We start from the raw sequence: 25,759 nt of genomic DNA, 5'->3' as shown, positions 1-25,759 counted from the left end.
AGCCTCACTTCACTTGACTTTGACTCTTGACCTGCTGCATGTGTGTTATTGTAGTAACTGCTGTCAACAATGACTTGGCCTGACTTTATCGAGATGTCAGAGCTGGAGAGCTAATCTCGGCATGAGCTGCAGCACTTCATGCAAAACACCCCCCAGCATCAAGTTTCTCTTCTTTCCACTGGCTTATCCTGGAATAAAGCTGATGCAAGTGCTAAGGTGTTCTTGGTAAACAGAGCATTAGCTACAAGGACATCCTCTGAGGAGCCACATTAAACAGGGAGGAGTTTACGTTGAGCCTTTGGCTCTATGTGAGCTGTGACGGCTTCTCAGTGATTAGAAACCAGATGAAGATGAACGAGACGATTTTCTGCAACAGGAATATCTCGTTCAAAGGTTTGGTCATTTCTTTCTGATTCTATAATGTATCCATGATTTGTTTCCTTGAATATTAAATCAGAAGTTGTACATGTACATTTCATAAAGTTTATTTGTGTCCGTCAACAAATATGTCACATCTTACATAAAAAGGTTATTTTCATATCATTTTACACATAGAGCCATTTGACCATGTAACATAAAGCAACAGTTTAAATGTTCTATTTATGAACACAAAACTTTTTGGACGCTGCATTCAAAAGTGATGTCATAGTCTCTATGGAAACGATCTGATTATGTGCTGTATGTAATTATTAATGAATTGGTGCGATCCAAGCCATTGAAAAATGTTTGTTTCCATCGTTTTACAGGCTAACAAAATATATTTTGATGTAATCACAGTTCCTTATTAAGCATGTTAGTGTCAAACAGTGTCTGTAGGCTCCTGCCACTAATGCCACAGGGGGCAGGAGCTGAAGAGACAACGCTTCTGTGAGCACTGAGAGGCAATAAAAAGAGGAAGACACAGGGGACAACAAATGTTCTGTCATCATTTCATTTTTTCGCTGATCCTCAGCAGGTGGGAGCACTATTTCTGCTGCAACCCAACTCCCCTGCATCTCCACCACATAGACACATACACACAATGACAAAATAACAGGGAGGCCTTATCCGCTTGAAATGCACTTTCTACTCTTACTGCTTTTTATAAATAGGTAGGTGACAGCTCAATGTGTCACCCCGAAGTTCTCCTTATTTGGTGGTCAATGTGAACTATTTGAACCTGTGGGAATAAAAGAAGGAAAAGTGAACATCCGCTAAGGCCACATTAATCGCTGAGGCGCAGGCCGTTGATGCGTGATCTTCAAGTCTCTCAGTCCGTCCTCACCTGCTGCCGGAGTGATATTTGTTTTGTCAGTTGTCGCTCTATAATCCATCTGAACCCATTGTCATGACCCAGCCAGCTCGGCAATGACATTTCTGTAGTATCATTATAAACTGTTTTATAACATGACCCTAACAATGTTTGATCTTAAGAGACACAATGGCTACTATGAACACAATGTTTTAGGCACACATTTACATAGACTAAACAAGTGCGACTTTAAGTACTTTACTATTAATGCTATTTCATACTCATACTTCACTTTAATTCAGCTGCACATTTTGTAGTTTTACTTATTTAGCAGATGTAATTACATTCATCATACTGTATACGATCCTGAGTATTTTGTCTTAGCATACTGTACATATTCTTTGGTATATCTATATTTTATGTAAATCATTTCCTATATCTTAATGTTATAAGATTTTTACGTTTTTTTCTTACTGTTTTATGTATTTGTTTTTTCTTACAATGTATCTTCTTTAACTGTGTTTACTGTATGTATGCACCATATACACCAAATTCCTCGTATGTGTTAACCTTTGGCAATCAACCTGTTTTTTTCTGATTCTGATTTATATGTATTTTTACAGAAGACTACAAAACTGCATGAACAGTGGTTAGAATTAGCTCATTCTTGACTACTACAGTAAATTCTACATATGGATCTGTAAAACATTTTCAAATATATAGTTCCCACAGGGGCCAATACTTTCCACATCAAATTTAAATACATTTAGCTAATAATACTTTTAATTAATTGATTATTTTATTGCTAAATGTACTTTAATAAAGGATCTGAATACCTTTTTAACTAATAATAATTATGTACTATTCTTAACATCTAACAAAGCATGTTGTTCATATACATTTGTCTTTTACCTTTCAAGCCTCTGCACCCCTTGCATGTTCCGTCCGGAACATGAACAGAGCTCCACAGTGGCTCAGTGTTTGGACACGGGGAGCAGGGAGCAGCTGACACATGACTCCAGCCCAGTGGACTGCCATTACATCCCCCTGCCCGCCGCTCTGACCTTGACGCGGGGGGCAGAGGGTGCCCTGAGTGGCCAACATTTCTCAACTAATCGCACTTTCATCAGCTTGTACCGGGCTAAAGGGCACGAGGGCAGCGAGATAACTTTAGTATGGTTATTGTTTTTATGTGTTTGGATGTAGACATTTCAATTGAGATGTCATATGCTCTATAACTATTCAGTTGTTTTTTACAGCTATATTTTCTTTTTATTCATGTGTTTTTACATGTTTTGTAGTAGCACAAGCTAAAAGTGTCTTTTGTGACATGTCTGTTTATTTTGTGGTTGCCTATTTGGGAATATGTCTTTGTGTAAGTGAAAGGCTTTTTAATATATCATGTTTTTCAAAAATAATTGTGTTTTTCTTTATGTGCAAACAAATAAAAATGCAGCAATTCCTCAATCCAATATATTGTGTTTTTCTCCCTCAACCTTAAACCCTGAAGCATCTGCATTAGCACATAGCGGGCTGGGCGAGGACAAGTCTATTTCAAATCAATAAAGCTATACACAGAATCGAATGCACACAAATAGCCTTGTGACACATTATAATTCATATCTAATTTCTAAATGTGTCCCTAACCTCACCCTAAATTTACTCTGAGCATGAGTGCTCAGAATTACAAGTCAAAGACTCCTGTGGTAACTTTAAAGAAATAACATATAATATAAAGACATTTGCCATCATAAACACAACACTAAAGTTAAACACTTCTTCTTACACACAAAGACACACGCACAGAGCCACGGCTGTTAAAGTGCTCACATGTAATACTGACTTTGTCCACACGAGAGCAGCACTTTACACAGCAATACTCTGCTGGTGTGCAGACAAATCTGAATAGAAAAGAAAATTATGTAATATTTCAAGGCAAAATATGAAAATAGCAGCGTAATCTTGTGTAAAAGAGATTGGTAAACCATGTATGGATTAAAATAGGTCATACGGTGACCTCGGTGTGGAGTTACGGTGTGGTAGCATGCTGTGACAGCGTCTCAATATTTGTTCCTGCAGTGCAGAGAGCGTCCAGCAAGGGGCAGCAGAGCCTCACATCACAGACCCCCGAGTGCAGCCACCGTGGTCAAGCTTTTTATTGAACCTTTATTTAACCTTTATTTAACCAGATAAAAAGCATTGAGATAAAATCTCATTTACAATACTGACCTGGCCAAGAAGGCAGCAACGTTACACATAACAAAAACATGCAAAATACAGAGAACACAACGAAGAAAACAAAAGACGATAAAGCAGTCAGCTGGCGGGAGTTAGTCCAGGACTGTGAAATGCGACTTTCAAAATAAAAGATAAAATGCATGTGTATCCAATGCGTTGGCTATAATCCCTGAAAACAAACTATTGCAGTCAAAAGTTGTTGAAGAGCAACATTTATCTCATAAAACGACATACTGGTAAATTCCTGATGTGTTTCTAATAAAACTACTCCTCAGGGAACAAATAACATTCCTTACATTTTACATTACATTTTTATTTGAAATATTATACAGGTTTGCTCCTTTATTTACATTATCAGCTGGATTCTCTTGCACTATTTTATTGTATTTCTGTTCTGCTCTATTTTTTTAAATTATGTAATTATCTTTATTTATGTTGCATTATTGAAGGAGCATGGAACTTAAGATTTTCATTGCCATAACTATACTACTGTTCATATGACAATTAAGCCTTTAAATCTTGCTGTGGATGCTAACCAAGCCTTCAGGAAGTGCGCCGGACTCTGAGGAAAATATTCGTTGTGGCCAAACGGCGGTACTACACTTCCGTATCAGTAGCTGGGCCCGGAAACACTTTTTCCCATTGACTTACATGGGGAAAGAGTGGTCTGTAAATCGTTGGATAATTTTTTTTAAACTAAATAAACTACCCAGTATGAACACTTGTATAGCCCTTATTAAAAACATTCTTTCCTCAAGTTGTAATAATGTGCTAATAACGTTATTCTGAGAGTTATTTCCCTCTGCATTATGAACGCGCATCTAACCCACGGGACCGCGCCGCCCGGCAATTTCATGTTACGTGTCCCGACCAATCAGAGCACACTGTGCTCACAGGGAGGGTGGGGGCTGGAGCTATTGGAGCTACAACGAGCCGTTAAAGGCAGAGAGTAGGCTTGTTTGAGACAAGCAAGACCTGCGCAGACCTGCGCAGTTGCGATCAACGTCTTGCTAGTGCGTTGCATGATGGTTAGTCATTTTGTCCGACTTGCTCTGGAGGCTCGCCCACATGAGACTTTGAAATCTCGCGGGACAAAGACGCCCGCAGCCTTGAGAGCGAGGCGAGGCGAGTTGGCGCAGTTGCTCTCCACGAGCTGCGGAAGCGAAATGCTTGATGGGAAACGGCTCGCTGGTATCTCGAGCTGAGCCCTCATTGGTGGTTTTTACCACGTGCTGCTGAGGAAACTCTCCAATTGGCTGGAAAAAGTTTGTTGTTGTTTTGTGTCAGTTTTACGTCGCCACATCCATTCCCATTTTTCATCATTGTTCCACAATGTTTATCATCATGAAATTAATATCTATATATTTTATACTATACTGCATACCGTTTTCATACTTTATATATCTTAGCATATTCATACACACTGTTCATACTGCTCACAGGCTGATATCTAGTGTATTCATACCCCACACTGTTTACTCATCATTCAATTAATTATATATGTTATTCTGTAGATTGTGTACATTACTTTCCACTTCACTGCTTGTTGCACCTGGTTAGAAGCTACACTGCATTTCGTTGTCTCAGTACCTGTAATATGTGCAATAACAATAGAGTTTCTCTTTAAGTTAAACCAAATCATTAAAATAAAATCTATTGTAATGTAATGATTTGGTTTAACCTTATTTATTGAATACATCATTTAAAATGGCAAGATTAAATCAAATTACATCCATGTTGTACACATCATAAAGCTTAAAGTGGCAGCTAAAGAATTAACACAGCAGCAGGTCTGTTCAATTCATGCTCATTAAGCGCATGTGTGCGGATCTGAAGGGACTGATCATTTGTAGCCTGGCCACCTATCGGTTTTGCAAACATTAAGAGGGAGGAGCATTTCTAATTATGGAACCCAGTCACTGGTGTGGTTCATCATCATGACTGAATTAACAAACCTATATAAAGCAATGGAGATCACCTTTGTCTACAGTGGGTCAAATGGAATTTCCGCCATTGCAAAACCAGCCAGTCAAGCCGACTCCGAGTCCGAGCTGTCCGACTTAAGACGAGCTTTTTGACACCTCCCCCGGCTGCGATCGGCTACTCTCGTCTACTTTTCGAGGCGAGCCGCAATGTGTCTCAAACAAGCCTAGTGAAATTCAGTGAATACAATACACGTAGTTTACAGAGAAACCAATGTGAGTTGCGTTTATCTTTACCCATGGACGTTTATCTTTACCCATGGATGCACAATAAGAACGGACCCATATTGTCTTACTGCCATCCCACAGAGCTGTAATAATGGATATTGCACATGTTTGCTATAATTCATTATCATACTACATGGGCTGTATGATTAAATCTTGTACCGTAAATGTTGTATTAAATAAAGTTAACATTATTTATTATTATAAGTATATATATATATATATATTAGGGGTGTAACGGTTCACAAACATTTCGGTTCGGTACGTACCTCGGTTTTTTGGTCACGGTTCGGTTCGGTACGTTTTCGGGAAAGCAGAATTTTTTTTCACAAAACAAAACATATATATATATTTTTTTTTATTATTATTAAACTGTGAATAATGTATTCACTCAAATAAATACAAAATATAATAAAATAAACATTAAGGTGCAGCATTTCGATGAACTGAAATAATCTATATTTGAACTTTACTGTACAAGTACTCACAAAACATAAACTATTAGTTTTGGATCTTTAATTATTATTAAACTGTGAATATTCACTCAAATAAATACAAAATATAATCAAATGAACATTAAGGTGCAGCATTTCGATGAACTGAAATTATCTGTATTTGAACTGTACTGTAGTACCTAAGCAGCCAGTTTGACATTATGACTTGCTTGTCATTGTATTTTCATGTTGTTTAAAGAAAAATGAACTTTTCCACATTGCTTGCCGAAAGGGCAGATCTGCTGGCACTAGCAATGTCTCCTGCTGTGGAGAAAACCCTCTCGCTAAGGACAGAGGTAGCAGATACAGCCAGGTAGCGCTTTGCTAACATGGCAACATAAGGATATTTGGCGTTTGTAATAGCTTTGGCTCGGTCTGAACTTTTTGCGAGTGGTGGAGGCTCAAATGCTAGCGGGAGTTGAGTTTGCACTTCAGTCTTTTTTCTTTTGGTACCGGTGATATTCACGTTCGGGTGATGCCTTTTCAAGAGTGTGCAAGTTTGATGTATTGCCAGCCGCGTAACCAATGTTAGTTGAACAATGCCGACAAACAGCTTTGGTTTGTATGTAACTGCGAAACCAAAATGTTCCCAAACCGGAGACTTCAATGATGCTGGAGGATTTTCGAGCTCAACTTTATCTGCGTTCGCCATTAATTTCGACAGTTCCTCAAATTACTGACTAAATTTGAACGCATCCCTCTGACCAGCTCTCATAGCATGCCCTCTCATCCAATGAAATGACTTGCTCGCTCTATGACGCGATGAGCCCAATGGGAGCAAATTACTCTGAATGCTGCGACGCAGCACCTGAGATTACTTCCAAGAAGTTGTTCACGTTCTCAATTTTTTACGTTTAACGTTATATTCGTTCGGTACACTTCGGTACACACGTGTACCGAACCGAAGGGCCCGTACCGAATAATTTCGGTACGGGTACGTGTACCGTTACACCCCTAATATATATATATATATATTAGGGCTGTCAGTCGATTAAAATATTTAATCGCGATTAATCGCATGATTGTCCATAGTTAATCGCGATTAATCGCACATTTTTGATCTGTTCTAAATGTACCTTAAGGCCCTGACACACCAACCCGATTTTGGGAGTCAGAGGCCGTCAGAGGCTGTCGGGCATTCGCGGCGCCGTAGTCAGGTTGGTGTGTCCCGCACCGTCGACCGTGACACGCCTTATTTGGACTGCCAGACCCGATGCATGGCCGATTCAACATGTTGAATCGGCCATGCATCGGGTCTGACAGTCGGACCAAATAATCACTCTGATTGGCTGTTCAGCTAGCAAATCAGTGCATGAGAAGCGAAGCGGAAGTGAGGGACGTAAACAAACGATTTAAGAAGGCACACACAGACTGCTATTCATTTTCATCTCATCATGGCGATCTGGAATGATGCAAACGAAGACCTGCTCATCACCTTGATCCAGGAGAGGCCAGCTCTGTATGATATTACGGAGAAAAGATACTCTTCTTCTTCTCTGTCTTCCGGTTGTTGCCTCTTTTGAATGACGAATACACACTACCGCCGCCTGCTGGTAAGGAGAGTTATTGCCACTCACGCACTGAAGTCGGTGCGGTGTGTTCCCGTGCGACACATGGCCAAAACGCAGGAGAACACGGCCAGGCAACAGCCGACTTCAGCGTCGGCTAGTCCTCTGGTGACTGCTTGGTGTGTCAGGGCCTTTAGAGGAATATTTTTCAAGTTTTTAATACTCTTATCAACATATGAGTGGACAAATATGCTTTATGCTAATGTTTATTATCATTTGAACAATGACAAATATTCTCATGAACATTAAACACAACAACCTCTGAACATTACAAATATTCGCCTCAATTCAACCTGGAACCTCTCTCATACAATACAAATGGTGTGTGTGTGTGTGTGTGTGTGTGTGTGTGTGTGTGTGTGTGTGTGTGTGTGTGTGGTGTGTGTGTGTGTGTGTGTGTGTGTGTGTGTGTGTGTGTGGTGTGTGTGTGTGTTGTGTGTGTGTGTGTGGTGTGTGTGTGTGTGTGTGTGTGTGAGATCGTTGGAGCTATGTGCAACTCAAGGCATATGCTCGAACGGGAGCTGCCTGGACGCTGCAATCATGTTGCTGCAATCATGAGTGTGCTGACTTCTCGTACAATGTCCCACTGTCTGGCTGCCTGCATAAAGTCAAGTGCTCGGCGCAGTTGTGTGGATAGAGCGCTCCTCTGTTTTCATTTATACAGCTCCTTATATCGGTTAGCGCAGCTAGCTAGCACCCGATGCTAACAACAACAATGCACGTAAGGTCTCTCTCTCTTTCGCTCGGGCCACACATACACGCAACCTCCCGGTCCTCCCGATGGCCAGTCGGTGCCTGCCGGTGAGCGTGGAAGTGTGGTCTGCCGCAAGCAGGCGGCAGGAGCGGGGCTGTCAGCAGCATCAGTTTGTAGATCAGGGGCAGCCAACACGGTGCCCGCGGGCACTTAGTCGCCCGCAGGGGCAACGTGAGTCGCCCGCAGGGGCAACGTGAGTCGCCCGCGGGGCATGTTCTAAAAATAGCTCGCCAAGCAAATCCAAAATGTATAAAATACACAAAACAAAAAAGGAAATGTAATTAAAAGAATCTACCCTATGCATAAAGGAAACCTAAATCATAGCGAACTCTATCTACATACTACAACTCTATATCTATCTAACACCCCTCCTCCCCCCACCCAATGAATATCGACCAATCACGTTCTTGCTTGATTTGCGGGACCAGCGTTGCAGTCGGGAAGAAAAGCAATGTGGCCTCTCCGCTGATTTTCCTTCTGGCAGAATCTACACAACCAGTGGCGTTTCTATATGTACAAAAGTGGTGGGGCACAAAAAACTCAGATGTCTATATATAAGCTTCTGCAGAGAGGTTCATGGCTGGCGAGGCACTGGCAGTAGCACTGACTCTTCAGGTTTACAAATATATTAAATCAAAATATAATATTATTTTCAAAAGCTTTTTTTGTCTAATGCTTCAATTACTTTTAAACAGACAGTTCAACAGAAGGATACCCACAAAAATGTAATTTTATCATTTAAATATTGAATTGTTCTCTCTTAGTAAGATCCCATTTTCAATAAAATTGCAGTCTTACCTTGACTTGAAGATTAAGTCCATTTGCCTATCCTTCTGGACAAAAATCTCTATTACTTTTTTGTAAAAGTCCTCCTTATATTCTTGTAGTTTCAAAAATCTATCATAAATCTAATCTAATCAATAGATTTTGATTCGAAAATGATAAAAGTAGGGTAGACATGTGGATATAATCCGGCTGAACAAAACGTGCATTTATCTAACAGCTACGTTTCCCACAGATCTTATTTTGAGCTATCTTCTCAAATCCTATGGAGAAATCTCGTTGCTTTTTTGTGGAGGGAAGCCATGCGCGGCTTACTTCCTGGTTTTAGGACGCCTCACTGCAGCTCTCTCGTCTCCTCTTCACACACCACACTTTTCGCGGCACACGTACTTACAGCCAATCAGCTCTGAATTATGTGAGATGACGTATGGTGGGGATGGCAGCACTTTATTTTTTGCCACACACATTAAATAGGAAAATACTCTGAGCATGCGCAGTGTAGTTTTTGCAGTCACCGTTCACTTTTAGACCAGGGTGGGAACTTTTTTCCTCTCAAGGGCCATTTCAATTTTTACAATATCCTCAGAGGGCCGTACAAGTTATTGACCTCTGCTTAAAAAAACTAAAATCACAGCCCATTCATTTCATTCTGTGCAAAGAAAAAGCAACCTCTTAATCCAGATATCTCACCATGACTCGCGTATGCACGTGCAGGGTGTGGCGTGCTCCCCTGGGGAGATTTTTTTTTAAATGTTGAAGTTAAAAGCATCAATCTGGTGCACTTTGAGAGCAACATTAGGAGATCTATGGACACATCTCTCAACACCCAAACACAACTGTAAGCAGATTTTCTTTTAATTTATGGATATTTGACAAATCACTCCCCTTTCAAACTGTATTCTTCTTTATTAATAACTGTCATATAGTATTTTATACCCGTTTACTTTATTCTCTTATTTTTTTTATAACTATAATGATCATATAAAGATGTGCCTTTACCTCACTGGTTGTAGAAAAAGCTTCTTATATTCGTTAGCATAGCTAGCTAACCAGATGCTAATGATAACAACACAGTTATTGACTGTATGACAGATGAGCAGATCGCCACTGGGCTTTCAACTAAAGACACAGCCACGCAGAAACTGCGGCATGTGTATGGACTTATCGGTACTGCAATTTCTGAAGTGCTGGAGTGGCTTTCTGGTGCTCTCCGTCAGAACTGCACCCCTGTCAGTCGAGACATATACCACGTGATGACACCTAAGGCTGGTGTTGTGTTCAAGGACCCTGACCTTGGCCAGGAAAAACAGGCACTCGCTTGTTTAATTTTTTTGCGGTCTAGATTTCTTTCATTTTTTTATTTTTTGCGTGTGTTTATAAATTACCTCGAGGTCCGTACCAAATTGTCTCGTGGGCCGTATACGGCCTGGAGGCCCGAGGTTCCCCACCCCTGCCGTAGAGTCTCACTCTGAGCGAGTGCTGCTCCAGCTGCTCTCGGCTTCGTCCATACTAATTCATTCATTCATTCAATGCTCGCCGGTTCCGCGGTTCCACATTATTTGTTGTGAGGAGTCTGGTATATTTAGTATATTTATATTTTAGTGCGACAGCCAGGGGTGACAGGCGCGTACGCGTCACAGGCAGCTTGCTGTTGCCAGATTGGGTGGTTTTCCGCATTATTTTGAAGCCTGTTTACGGTGTGTTTTAACTGGGTTTTCGGCTGAAAGGCATATGAAATCTGGCACACTTTTGAACGCCGTTATAATACAGTGCTGAGAATGAACGCACTTTTGAACGCTGTTATACAGCGCTGAGAATGAACGCGTTCTCAATTACGTTCATCTAGCGGAAATACAGTACGTTCAGTTCACGTTCGCCCAAAATAGGAACGCGTTCATGAACGATCGTTCATTGAACGCGTTCAGGTACATCACTGCTGGTATAACACATTCATAGGTTCTTAAATATTAAGATCCTCTGAGACACAGTGTCGTGAATTTTTTTTTTAAAAAGTACCCGCCGGCGGGGACCTTGGGGCTTAACAGGTTTTAAGTATTTGCATTTTAATGTTGAGCACACTGTTCCTGCAACAAAAACTATTTCCCAATTTGGGATTAATAAAGTACCTACCTAACTATCTATCTATCTATCGACTGTAGAGGTGAGTTTGAAGGTAAGTTCAAAACAATGTATGATTAAAAATTCTGTTTTTGTTGTTCAGAACTCGATGCAGGTGTGCACCATTGAAGATAGTACTTGTGTATTTTTAAGTAGTAATTTTTTTAATTTCCCATAATATGTGAATTTTTTCGTGGACTGTGACGTGTTTTTCGAGCAAGGCAAATTTATTTATATAGCACCTTTCAACACAAGGCAATTCAAAGTGCTTTACAAAAACATTAACGAGCTAATATAGAATAACACAGATATAAAATACATGAATAAAAGTTACAGTGCAGTGTAAGAGATAAATAGTTCAATTATAAGCAGCGGCAAAAAGAAAAGTCTTCAGGCTGGATTTAAAAGTAGTCAGAGTTGCAGGGGACCTGCAGGTTTCTGGGAGTTTGTTCCAGATATTTGGAGCATAATAACTGAACTCCTCCATGTTTAGTTCTGACTCTGGGGACAGAATAGTGCACCGTACTTTAACAACAAACTCCTCCTAGGGATTTTACGAAGTCTTTACGTTTGGTGTCAATCAGGATGAAGTCCAAGTTATGTAACGTGTATGGCATGTCCCCCAAAGAGTTTATGGAAATCAGAAATAGTCCTAATTGTCTATGATAAACTGTGTAGCCGTAATGTAGAAACTCAGAGATTAAACCCACAATCTCAGAGCCGTTACGCCATACAATAATGTATTGTATTATAAACACTTTTTAATCTAGAGCCTTGGCTATCAATTATAATATCATGTCCCAGTGTTCCCTAAGTGATATACTTAAGTATAAAAGAAAAGAAAAGAAAAATGTCCATGCATCTTTATACTTTTCAAAATCCCTTAATCTCACAGGAAAATATTTTACTTTTTACTCAGTTACATTTTCTGACAGCTTTAGTGACTTCTTTTTAGATATGCTGTACAATTTGTACTAACCCTAACCGTAACCCCTATCCATACCATAATTAGGTGATTTTAAATGGGAGTTGATTAACTTGTGTCCATAAATGGGTTGAGAAATGTTCCTACAATTTTTTTTGCAGGATTTTACCAAAGTTTTGCAGATAATAATTACTTTTAATTTTTCTTAAGTGAGGTTTTAAATGTTTGTGTTGTTGAATTAAAATCACATCACATAAGGCATATATACATTTTTTGTTTTTATTTTAAAAGTGACACATGTTTCAGTCAATACAATTACATTTTCGGCTTCACCTCAAAATATGTAGTATTAAAGTCCCAGAATATTTCACCAGCTTGTATGAACACAGTTGAAAAATATATGGAATTGAATGTCTACAGTGAGACAAATATAAAAACACAATTTTATATTTCATACCATAGGTTGTTTTATTTATGAAAGTGTTGATTAAACATACAATGAATAAGTAGAAGTACTTTAGTAACCAAAATGTGATACAGTAAATAATGTAGGCTATACTGTATTTACACAGTGAGGCACACGCGTAAAAAGATAGATTTGAATTTGTATTTTATTTTGAAATCAGATCTTTCTAATCCTAATTGTATTAGGAACATTTGTCGCGGGCGAACCTGAGCTCCAGGAGAAAACCCAAAAGTGGAAGGGGGGAGCGTTATGGATGATGGAGTTTGGGGTGGAGTGAGGGTACGGTGGCCCTGAAGTGCAAGTCAAAACAACATTTCACAAAACACTACAACATTTCATATAACACAACGACATTTAAAAAAACACTACAGCATTTCACAAAACGCCGCTAAAGCATTTCACAAAACACTTCAACATTTCACATTTTACGGAAAGGGTATTCCTTTAGGCAGAACACTTCTTGTTTGTGATTGGACAGAGACAAGAGAAGCACTGCTGTGATTGGTTGTTGTTGCTGCCAGTCAAGAAAGGACGCTTCATGAGTGGTTAGCACCCGACCAACAGCACCACGTATTTCCTGTTTGGTACTGTTCAGCTGTTTCTTCACACATTTTAAACTGAGTTGGAAAGAATGGAAGAAGAGATGGAAATCTTAAGGGAATATTTTAACGAAGGATATACATACGATGTTATCCTCGACATGCTGTCAACCCATCACGACATCAACATGTCCCTTAGAACCAGGGGTGTAGTGCAGCTGTGACTACCCGATTTGCATCTCTGCCCGATTTGCATTGTGCACGCGCGAGATGGTCCGCCATATTGGACAGCTACATACGGCAACCCGTGGGCCGCGGGTTGCGGGTTGCCAACCCCTGACTTAGACAGAGGGAGGGGCAGGATCAGGTTTTGTCCCACATGGCTCTAAACAGCTCAATAGGCACACACTGTAGACCAGAGGTCTTCAACTAAAATTCAACGAGGTCCAGTTAGAGAAAATCTCCCCATGCAAAGGTCCGGAACATCAAAATGTCTAAGTTGCTTCATGAATTAGTGTGATATATATTGAAGTGACCTGTAGCTTTATCAACGTCTGTATGTAATCAACAACTGACTGCCAATCAAATAAAGAAAGTACAATTAAAAAACAACAATATTTATTGTCAATTAATATTACTTAAATACTGTGGATATGTGTAATGTTTAAATATTGAAGTTAAAAGCATCAATCTGGTACACTTTGAGAGCAACACTGAGAGATCTATGGAGACATCTCTCAACACCCATATGAAACAGAACTGTAGCATATTTTCCTTTTTGGATATTTTACAAATCACTCCCCTTTTAAACTCTATTCTTGTTATTTTTAACATATTTTTTGTTGCTGTCATATAGTATTTTATACCTGTTTTTCATTTAGTCTCATTAATAACTATATTGATCATATCAAGGTGTGCCTTAACCTCACTGAGCTGAGGTTATTTGAGGCTCTCAGGAGAGAGCTCTCTTCCACCTAGTTGTAGAAAAGCTCTTTAAATTCGTTAGCATAGCTAGCTAACCAGATGCTAATAACAACAGATCGCCACTGTGCTTACAACTAAAGACACAGCCACGCAAACACTGCTGTATGTGTACGGCTCCTTATGGGAGCTCTGCTTATGGGTATTGCAATATTTTAAGGGCTGGAGCGGTGTTCCGGTGCTCAGCACTCCTTTCAGACGAGACATAAGAGGCTTCTCAATACTCAAATTTCCCCTCCTCGACTCCCCTCCTCGACTCCCCTCCTCGAGACTTAGACCCGCCCACAGGAGATGCGAGCGGAGGACCGAGGAGGGGAACCGAGGAGAGAGGAGGGGAAGCAGCAGACGTTTAAAGAAATGAGAACTCCTCTCCTCTGAGCGGTCATATTAAAGCGACGTCCGTTCATTATGACGTGGCAACAGCTGCATCAGCTGTCGAGTGTTTGTCATATTTTATAATCTCTGTCGATCAGCTGACATTGTTCCCCCACATATTTTATTTGAATTCATTGAGAGTGCGGTATAATGAGACAATAACAGGCTACAGATGCGGACACACACACACAAATATATTTATATAAATATATACAATTTAAAGTATGAGAGCACTCTCATAATAACGTAACACAGTCAGAGACTGGATATACCCCCCCCCCCCCTCTCTCTCTGGTCGCTGAAATGGGGAATTGAAATTACGGGCCAAAAGTTTGTATTTGCAAGTATTAAAAGTAAGGACATCAAAACCAACTGAGACCCGTCTGTCCGCGGCATCTGCGCACTATACAACACACACCTACACACTGTACAACACACACACCTACACACTGTACAACACACGCACCTACACACTGTACAACACACACCTACATACTGTACCACACACACCTACAGCTGCTAAAGCATAATCAGGCTACAGCCGTTGTGTATTTTATTATGTGAAGCACTAAATGGTTTTAGAAAATATGGACTCTTTGTAGATATCTACTAAACTAAAGCAAATAAAGAGAGTAGGCCTGTTATACTGAGTGATATATATTTTACACACTGCTCTGCTTTCTGCAGGACCTCACAGCTGTTCTCACTGTAAACATCGCGTTGCGATGAGAGCAGGTTCTCAAATAATATCCAGGGGATGCATGCAGAGCTGTCATTGGCTGAGATAAGTCCGGCCGTGCGTCACGCCTCCACCGTTCCCGGAAATGCATCCGCGGAGGAGCCGTGGAGGAACCATCAGTGTATCCTCGGTTATAGCTCCTCCAGAGAGCCTCCTCGATGCTCGATCCTCGGTCCTCGGTGTGCATTTAGAGAAATGAGACGTCCTTCAAAATGGCGCGCTGAAATTCATTTCCGGGTCACTACCGGAGGACCGAGGAGTCGAGGAGGGGAACTTTGAGTATTGAGAAGCCTCTATTTACCACGTGAAGACACGTTACGCTCGTGTTGTGTTCATGAACCTGTCCGTGGCCAGGAAAAACAGGTACTCGCTTGTTTAATTATTTTTGCGGTCTAGATTTCTTCTTCTTTTTTGAAGTGAGAAGTTGTCCGTCTGTCGGACTGACTCCCTCCCCCCCACCCCCAAAACGAAAACTCTTCGGTTCTCCACGAATTACACAAGTCACCCAAATCAGCGTTAAAAAAGCGGGAGGCGCCGAAAAATCCCCTATTCATGTATTGATTATAGCTCCGGGTCGTATATGTCGGCGTCTGGGTCCGCATCCGGACCGCGATCCGCCTGTTGCCGACCCCTGCTGTAGACACTAATTAGAAGAACACATACTAAAACAGCAATGTACAGACGAATCAGATTATTAAACATGATCTTAAAATATATTTTATATATTTTTTAATTTATTTTTTGCATTTTGTTGTAATCATTATTTTAATACTTTCTGCTGACACTAGGTGGGGCTATCCCGTTTGTCCCCCCACTTTACAAATATGTTTATTATTATTTTTGAACGCAGGCCGTCATCGCCACGGAGGAGCACACAGCCTCTGTGAGCGAGAGAGAGAGCTAGGGAGGGAGAGAGAGAGAGAGAGCGCGAGAGAGCACACCTTTATCTATTTAATATAAAGTAAGAAATCATTCCAATGTGTACTATAGTACAGTAAAAGGGGAGTGATTAGTAAAATATGCATAAATAAAAAGAAAGAATGCTAACTAGGTAACATAAGATAAGAATAAACAAGTTTAAATGATTTGTTATTGGTTGTGATCATATTCTAAAGATGTTTGGATTATTGAAAAGTATACAGCTCCCTTTCATCTGAGTGTTGAGAGCTGTATCCATAAATTCATGTTGTGCTCAAAGTGCACCAGATTGATGCATTTCACTTCAACATTAAAAAAAAAAATCTTCCCGGGGGAGCATGCCCCCGGAACCCCCTAGAGGAGGAGAGGTCCGGACCCCCCTAGAGGAGGTGAGGCCCGTCCACCCCAAAATAAAGTAGGTTAAAATAATTAAATTGCATACATTTTCTTTTAGTAAACACTGAAAACGGGTCCCACAGACCCAAACAGCACACACAGGTTAAAAGTCAGCATATAATAATGTTAAAATGTGCTAAATATATACACTGCAAAAAACAAAAAAAAGAGGAGTAAAAGTAGCTCACGACTTGTTTTATTTTTTGAAAGTAGCCCTCACCCTGAAAAAGGTTGGTGACCCCTGTTGCAGATGGTATTTTAAACTCGATGCGCTCTGAAACTACGGGGCGGCCGAGGAACAAAAATACACATGCGTTAATCGTTAAAATAAATAGTGGCGTTAATTTTTTTTATTAACGCGTTAACTTGACAGCCCTAATATATATATATATATATATATATATACAGTGCAATCATTCTCAAGAACTGGATACAGCGTTGGAGGCGGGGCCTCATTCATTCCTATGAGAGTTGCTCATTGGCGCATGATGACAAAATGGCCCAACTTTTGAGAGAGCGAAACGTCACAGATTACCCGGCATGCCTGAGAAGTACCCGTATGTGCACTCATAGCGCATGCGCAACTTTAACCAAAATGCTCGTTCACATCAAGCACGTCAATTTGCGTACACGTAACAGCACCGTGCGTGCATGACAGCATGGTAATGATTTGTTATTATGATGGATTTGATATTAACTAGGTGTCAGTTAGCAGCTAGCGGCTAGCTTGTAATTATGCTAATGTACACATCAATCGTTATGTACTTATATTACGCTGTAACAGGATCTACGTGATATCCAACAGAGCTTTTAGCATGAAATAATTATTGCACTGTATATATATACACTGCACAAGCTTCTTAGTGCAATAATAAGCTACAGGGACGTTAATCTAACGTCGGCAATATTAACTTTATTTAATACAACATTTACGGTACAAGATTTAATCATACAGCCCATGTAGTATAATATTTGACAAATTATGAATTACAGCAAACAGGTGCAATATATCCATTATTACAGCTCCGTGGGTCCGTTGTTATTGTGCATCCATGGGTAAAGATCAGGTAAAGATAAACGCATGTAGTGCTGAACACCTAACTTGAACGTGCTGGGCGGCGCGGTCCCGTGGGTTAGATGCGCGTTCATAATGCCGAGGTAAATAACTCTCAGTATAACGTTATTAGCACATTTTTACAACTTGAGGAACGAATGTTTTTAATAAGGGCTAAAAAGTGTTCATACTGGGTTGTTTATTTAGTTTAAAAAAAATTATCCAACGAGTGACAGACCACTCTTTCCCAATGTAAGTCAATGGGGAAAAGTGTTTCCGGGCCCAGCAACCTAAAGGAAGTGTAGTACCACCGTTTGGCCACAACGAATATACTCATAGATATATATAAACACTAGATGGCTCATGGGAGATTTTCCAGCGTAGCTGACCGGCCGCCATCTTGCTACAGTCAACAGTTACTCTGATTCGCGTTATGGTAGCTGTTGTAAGGTGAGTGATCTGCACAAAAATACTCTTAACTCACTGAAATCTTGACTGATTTACAAACGGTTTGGTTTATTAGAAACATGATTAGCATGGCTATGATACAGGATGCTTGGACATGTTGAAATTGCAGCTTTTCTTTGTGTATGTGGTTGTATTTATTAGCTGGCTAATAACACGAGGCTGTCAGTGAGACCTGGTATTACAAAGTTGACCCACAACTCCACCAGTGGGAGAGGCAGAACTGCTCTTTCTTTCAACACAACTTAAGTTACACATGATTTCTTCCAAGTGGTTTGGCTTGTTAAAAACATCTTGCATTATGATAAAGGAATTTGCTGGCTTTGTGTTTACAGAAGTACCTGACTATGCCGGACTTTTGTGCAGCCTACGGATGCTCTAATCACCGCAGTCTGGAAACAAGAACCCGTGGGATCACCTTTCACGTGTAAGATATGACAATATTATGACTACAATTAGGATAATCGTTAATTACTTAGTGGATGTATGTACATTAAAAGTCCTGCTACACAGGATCAGTGGGGCTATGTGAGATAATAGTATTGCAAGATTGTTGTTGACCCAGCCTCTTTAGAATATGTTGTTACCATTTCTTTACACAATTATTTAATGTTTCTATTGGACACCTTTTTTATTACTCTTAGTGTGGTTGTCTTATTCTTAAAGTAGGCTATACATACATGCATACATACCAAAAATATGATAATTTCGGTGTGTATTTTTGTCCTACCCTTAATGTTAAAGGAAAGAAGGGAGGAACATGTTGACAATAATTTATATATCTGGCTACCTTTCTCATGTTTTTAAGGTTTCCCAAAACCAAAGAGAGGAGGAGGCAGTGGGAACTCGCCCAAAGAAGGGACGGTTTTGTTTCCTGTGACAGGACACTGCAGTGAGCACTTCAGGAGTGAGGAATTTGACCGGACAGGAGACGCAGCACTATGTTCCCCACATATGTTTATGTTTGCTCAGTCTAATAAACCCATAACATGGTTGTGAAAGAATACCAAAGCTGAGGCTGGACGGTGATTGATTGTTGGTGTGCCATGTGTTCTTCTTAATAATAATAATACATTTATTTTGGGGGGGCCGCCTTTCATAACACCCAAGGACACATAGGATAGTTTATGTTTAAATTGTTCCCTATATTGCATAGGGGCAATATAGGGAACAATTTAAACAGTGGATTTTGTGATATATCAGCCGGGGTGAGACAAGACAAACCACAAATGGACTACAGAAGGACACATGGTACAGATTATTCTTGGTCTTTTTTCAATAACATATTTCAAAGGTTCTGGATTTGTTTACAAATCTAGAAACTAAATACAAAACTAGGATGATATGAAGATCTCATGTCAAAAATAATTGTGATAAATTAGACAGAACTGGCCTGTCTGTGAGCACATTTTATGTTGGTTTGGTTCTTCTGATAAAGGTGTGAATATCTAAATAATATACCAACATATGCTATTGTCATTAGTTGTGTCCCTGTTCTTAAAGCTAAGGCATTGCTAAATTAACAACTCTTGGCTTACAGAGTGGTAACATGAGACCGATTTTTATATATAAAATATAAATGTATTTTAATTTTATAATTTATTTGAAATATTAACAATATAATAAAATAAATGGAAATATATACACCGGCAAATATTTAATATAAATACCTTGTGTGTGTGTGTATAGCTATTGCTTTATCTGATTAATGTTATTTTCATATGAAAGTCCATGATTATAAGTATGCAGTATCATAACTACATCTTTGATGTTTATAAAAAACCAAACCGTTTGAAAATTGAGCAAGCTATGGTTATTTAAATAGTAAACCATAATGTTATGAATGAGAGAACTGCCTGTAGCAAGATGGCGGCCAAGTGGCAACGTCGGTCTCAATTGGCCAGCAGCGCGGGTGAGTCATCTAGTGTTTATATATATCTATGAATATACTCATCAGACTCCGGCGCACTTCCTGGGGGCTTGGGGCCGGCCCGTCGTACTGGCGTTATAGATGTTCGCCTAGGGCGCCAGATCTGTGGAGGCGCTGCGCTGACAGCTCTGGGAGGGGAAAAAAATGTTTTGACCGTTGGTGCTCATCCTAATTTTCGGCCTTGATGTAACACCATTCATAATTAAGTAAATGTAACACCCTTTTCATTCCGGTTACAATTTTCATTTCCCCTGTACGATGGGCGCTGTAAGTAATGAAAATGGGGGATGTTGGTTTATCTGGCGCCCGCAGCTCACAGCCAAAGTGCGAGTGAGTGAGGGAGAAAGGGAGGGCGCTGTTGTTATTAGCATCTGGTGCTAGCTGCTCTAGCGGAAGAAGAAGATGTTTCTACAATGATGTGGAGGGAGAGTCCTCTCCTGTCAGACTGAGAGGCTGATAACTACAGCTCAGTGAGGTAAAGGACTCTTGAGTGTTTAGATAGTTCACTTTAGTCTAAGTTATCTCAGTGGGTCTCAAACGTTTTGATCACAATTTATGTAAACACATATTTCCAAGGCACTCTTTTCTAATTATTGGGAAAAAACAGGTTTGAAATCATTCCAATGTATACTATAGGACAGTAAACCAGACATATCGTTTTAAACTGGAGAGATACAAAATATATGCATAAATAAAATAGTAAAATAAAATATGAATGAACAACAAAAATAAAATACGTTACATGTATTTGTTATTGGCTATGGTAGGTCACTGGTTATGCTCACATACTTATTTAAAGAGCCTGTGACACGGTTTTCCCCCATCATCCAAACCCATCAATTTGAGTACATATTGTCCCCTTGAAAACCGTTACTGAACTGATTTTGGATATTTGTAATTTGATAACCATTAATCTGCCTTCAATGTTGATAATTTTCTGGATCTTCTCGCGGATTCTTCAAGTCCCGCCAAATGATGGGTGACGTCATTGCGGGCACAGCGCTCCAGCTGCACCGTCCAGGATCCCAGTTTCTGCATGTAAACCTTTATATATATACAGTCAGATGTAAACGCACGACGGCGCACACAGCAGCAAGCTCAGACAGCGATGACAGGTTCATGTTGAACGTGTCTGAGAGCTCATATGAGGCTGAAGGATCGGTTTATGTTGTATCTGTTAGAAGTTTAGGAATGAGGTGCGTCAATATGGGCGATCATATGGTCATGTAGCCAGTGGTGGAATGGGACTAAAAATCATCCCGGGACTCTCGACCGGCCCACTTCGGTACCGCTAGTAAATTGTCAACGGGGGGAGCGGGGGATGTAAAATACAAATATAATGTATAATGTATGTGTCTTTGACATTAGCGCTGCTGTGCCCTGTACTACGAAGCCAGTTCAACAGACCCTGGATATGTTTGAGTAACAAACAAACTAACAACAAACTAACAAACGAGATCTCGCTAAGCGGTCCTACGACGCTGGTTATCAACTCGGTAAATCAAGCCAGGGTTTCTCTCTCCAGCTGAGAGCGCGTTCACGTCTAAGACACGAGTGGATCTGAGGCTGCGGCCCCACGAGGACGAATTCGGTCGTTTGCGTTACTGTTTAGTGTCATATAGACCGTTCGGCCACACGAGGACGACCGAATATGGCACTAAACGACTGAGGAAACGACAACGGGTCCCAAGGTGGATAGAAATGCATACGCCACTCTCTGGGGGGTCAAACAGCTGCGTGTGTGCGCCCTATACGGACATTTTCAGATCACTGATAGTGATTGCGCAATAGCCCCGCCTCTCCCCACCTCTTCTGCTCACCTCCGCTTACCCCGCGCCAGTGCTGAAGTGTTTCGCCACCAACAACAACAACAATGGCGGATCGCAGAGTTGCTATCGTGCTCCGGACGCTATTGACCATGCTACAGTTGTTTGTGCAACATCTACAGCAATAATGATGAGGCAATAGCCCCGCCTCTCCCCAACTCTGCTGCTCACCCCCACGTCAAAGTAAACTGCACCCTGAATTCAGATTATTTATCTTTCTCTCGCGAGTGAAGTCTAATCTGACAGGACGGAGACACGCAGCTCTGCTCACCTGCAGCTCCTCCCTCTGCAGCAAAACACACACTTCAAGTCAGATCATCACCCTTAGCTATTTTAATTACCTCTCAAACTCCCTAAACTAGTTATAAATATGTTTATTTTTACAGTCGGCCGGGTCACTGATTACTGGATGAGCTGCTGCATGAGACAGACACTGGCGCTGTCCGAAGAGAGGGAGGAAAAAGAGAGGCTCCGTGTATTTTATCATTATATTATATAGAGTCGTTATTCATTTGTTTTTAAAGCTCAATTTTTAATCATCATCCTCACTCATCATTTAATGTATCATATGTTCGCCGAATTGACATGAAAGCACTAATAAATGTAGTTTCATCCACTTGAGTTTATAACCACAAAAATAATCGATTTGTTTTTATATCACATCCGACGGGAGGAAATTCAGCAGCTCTCACTCCCGATTTTTAATCCTAATGTAATCATCATCTTCACCACGATCATTTATGTTTATGTCGCCGAATTGACATGAAAGCACTGACAAATATGAATATACTGTAGTCAACTTCATTAAAACGTTATTAACGTGCCTAAACTCAGTAATTCACCATTTCTACGCATGACACAACACACTTTGTCCGTGTTTGGCTCTCGAAGCGTTCCCGCATTGACGTCACTTCCGGCTTCCCCCAAAACTTCAAAATGAGTGAAGGAATTTCCCCGCGATGTTCGAAATTATTGATATTTAACGAAACGGTATCGCTTTTTCTTTTTTAAACTGACGGTTCGAGATTACTAGTAGCCCAATATTTCATTGCACAACAGTTGTTGGGATGGTGTCACAGGCTCTTTAATTATTAAAATGTAAACCGATCTTTTTCATATGGGTGTTTAGAGTTGTACTAGTCTCTAGTAATTCTGCTTAAAGTGCACCAGATTGAAGCATTTTACTTCAAAATGTTCAAACATTTCTTCCCGGTATGCCTGAGAAGGCAGATTCTTGTTTTTCTCAAAAAGAACGGTTCTTTAAAAGTTGGACTGTTGCACTGTTGTAGCTTCAGTGATTCTCAGGTTACAGTTACATAGCAGTGAATATAAACAGACTGATTAATGTGAATATTACTTTAAACTAACCCGTGTAAAAGTTTCTCGAATAAATGTAATTTTTTTGGTGGAAGAAGCATGTATCATTTTGTTACCCTGCCCCTCAAAGAATCGGAATTGAGAACCGTTAAGAACCGGAATCGAAAAGTAGAATCGGAATCGGAATCGTGGAAATTCAAACGATACCCAACCCTAGAACCACACTGTGCATTTTTGAATGCCGCTTATAGTAATGTTAATGAATTAGCTCGACACAGTAAAAGAAAAGTCAGCTGGAGATATTTTCCACCAAGAATCGTGTTGTGCATGATTTTATTTTGAAGCCACGACTTCCGGTCTCACTAGTGCAGTCTCAGGGGAGTTTGACGCGCCTTCAACAGCACAAGCAGCACTTTGTCTCCGCGAAGGGGGGTGTTGACAGGAGGAGACCGAGGGGGAGGTGAAGGTGGACTCAATTGGACTGGCCCGGTTCACTTTGCACCGCAGAGCCCGAAGCAGGACGCGGACAGCGGAGGCCAGAGAAGAGGAGCGGAGGGCGTGAGAAAAGGGGATCAACGTGAACCGGTACATCGGGGTACCCCTCTTTCGGATTGGGATACGGAGGGACACCGGGGCGAGGAGGAGGGGGCCCGCATGATTCCTCACAATCAGGCTGTGATGATGGTGGTGATGCACCGGGAGCAGAGCGGAGGATTCCTGCAGAGCCCGACACACTGCACCACAACCCCGCACCCGAGTGTGAGCTGCTGCAGGGTCAGGCGCTTCTGTGTCTCCCCATCTGAGCCCCACCAACAAAAACACGGATTTTCAGACACAAGCTTCACACAAACAACCGGGTAACAGACTACCAGATTCCATTCAGCCTTCACCGTGTCTGGGGCGGAGATTTCGAGAAAGGGAAAGCTTTACTGCACCGGTGTGGGGTGCATGCTCCGGTTGTGTTGCGCTAAGACAAGAGGGGGAAACATGTTGGTTCGATGCTACCGAGGCAAGCTGTCGGTGTGGGCCGCTCTGTGCGTGCTGGTGCTCTGCTGGTTCTACATCTTCCCCGTCTACAGACTCCCCCGCGATAAGGACATCGTGGAGGAGGTGCTGAGGCAGGGGGAGGCATGGCAGAAGAACCAGACGGGCATCGATCACTACAGGTTCGTACCAGGTCTCACATTTCTCTCCATGGTTTAAAGCAGATTCTACTAGGTCCCTGTGTTTTTAAAAAAGAGAACAAGAAGGTCGGTAGAGATGTTCCTTTGTGTTTTTGATTTTGCATAGTAAAGGACACATAAAAGAACATTAAGCAGCAACATATCACCAGGGGTTCTTAGGAATAATTGAGTCTGTGACCTCCTTTCTTTCTATTTCCCTGAACATATGGGCATGTCATTATGTTGACACTATCCCACAAAAAAGTATTTTAGAATTGCTTAAAATGCTCAAATCAATAATAACAACTGTAATTATACCAAAAACACACAAACAATTTTAAATCTGTCAAATGTTGTAAGAAATCTAACAGGAAAATAACAGTAATAGCCTACCTCAGGGGATACAAACATATCATCCAGACTCTTGCTTTAGTACCACAGACTTACTTACAGCGATACTGTTTAATACACTTGATCAACAGAGCATGTTATTCCCTCTGTGGGAATACATCTTATTCCGCTGAGAATTGACAATTCTCCAATGGCAAAGCCGATTAGGTTAATCAGGAAAGGTGACACCTGCTGATGCTCACTTGGAGCTGTGCATTTATAAGTAACAGGAAGGTTTTGTCCAGTGGGTTTTTTAATTTGAACAATAACATAGTGTATAAGCTAAGACAGTCCCAAGTTTTTCATTTAATGAGCCTTTTATTGATATTCTTGATAATAATCTAAAATATGTGATAACTTCATGTCATGTACAGGGCTTAACCTTACAAAAGAGTTCCTTGTCCTGTCATATTAACGCACATCTTACTCAGTCTCCAGGCAAATAATTAAGCAATTGTTATAGCCTGCCTTTCACCAGAATCCCAGCAGCCCTGTTGAATCCAATTTGTGTCACAGATCATAACAGAGACCCGACTCATTATTCCCCACATCCTCTCTGTACAGGAAGCTGCTGACGGAGTGCTGCGAGCCGCGGAAGATGTTTGCGGTGACCAAGGAGAACTCGCCGATGGGCAAAGTCCTGTGGTACGATGGAGAGTTCTACCACTCGCGCACTGTCAACAATGAGACCTACCCCCTCTTTGTGCAGGTATGTAGTCTTCAGAAACACGAACGGCCCGTCCACACGGCGGTGTGCGTTGAAGCTTCAACGCTTCTGCCCATTCACTTTGAATGGGGTGACGTCACGCTTTGCCAACTGCATTGTGGTTCCGTTGCTTCGCTTTGCTCGCGTTGCTCGCTTCAAAAGTTGAGCAATGTTCA

The 25,759-nt window shown here is 41.0% G+C and overlaps 1 protein-coding gene and 1 long non-coding RNA gene across 3 annotated transcripts in view; both read left to right on the top strand.

Annotated features, from left to right (window-relative positions):
- Positions 1-211: 211 nt before the first annotated feature.
- LOC139432942 (uncharacterized) lies at positions 212-19,229 on the top strand. Of its 2 annotated transcripts, none has more exons than XR_011642513.1 (3): positions 212-393; positions 18,587-18,678; positions 19,060-19,229. It is a non-coding gene; the product is annotated as an uncharacterized lncRNA (long non-coding RNA). The 2 variants fall into 2 exon arrangements; XR_011642512.1 differs by lacking the exon at positions 212-393 and adding an exon at positions 18,139-18,236.
- Positions 19,230-23,628: 4,399 nt separating this feature from the next.
- st8sia1 (ST8 alpha-N-acetyl-neuraminide alpha-2,8-sialyltransferase 1) overlaps positions 23,629-25,759 on the top strand; it is a 31,375-nt gene continuing 29,244 nt past the window's right edge. The window contains exons 1-2 of the mRNA XM_034075178.2: positions 23,629-24,490; positions 25,442-25,586. Coding sequence (XP_033931069.1) covers positions 24,273-24,490; positions 25,442-25,586 — 363 coding nt within the window. The 5' untranslated portion in view covers positions 23,629-24,272. The remainder of the gene's footprint in view (positions 24,491-25,441; positions 25,587-25,759) is intronic.

This window comes from Pseudochaenichthys georgianus, chromosome 23, assembly GCF_902827115.2.
Source record: "Pseudochaenichthys georgianus chromosome 23, fPseGeo1.2, whole genome shotgun sequence".
NCBI lineage: Eukaryota > Metazoa > Chordata > Actinopteri > Perciformes > Channichthyidae > Pseudochaenichthys > Pseudochaenichthys georgianus.
This window is presented reverse-complemented; position numbering and strand designations above follow the sequence as displayed.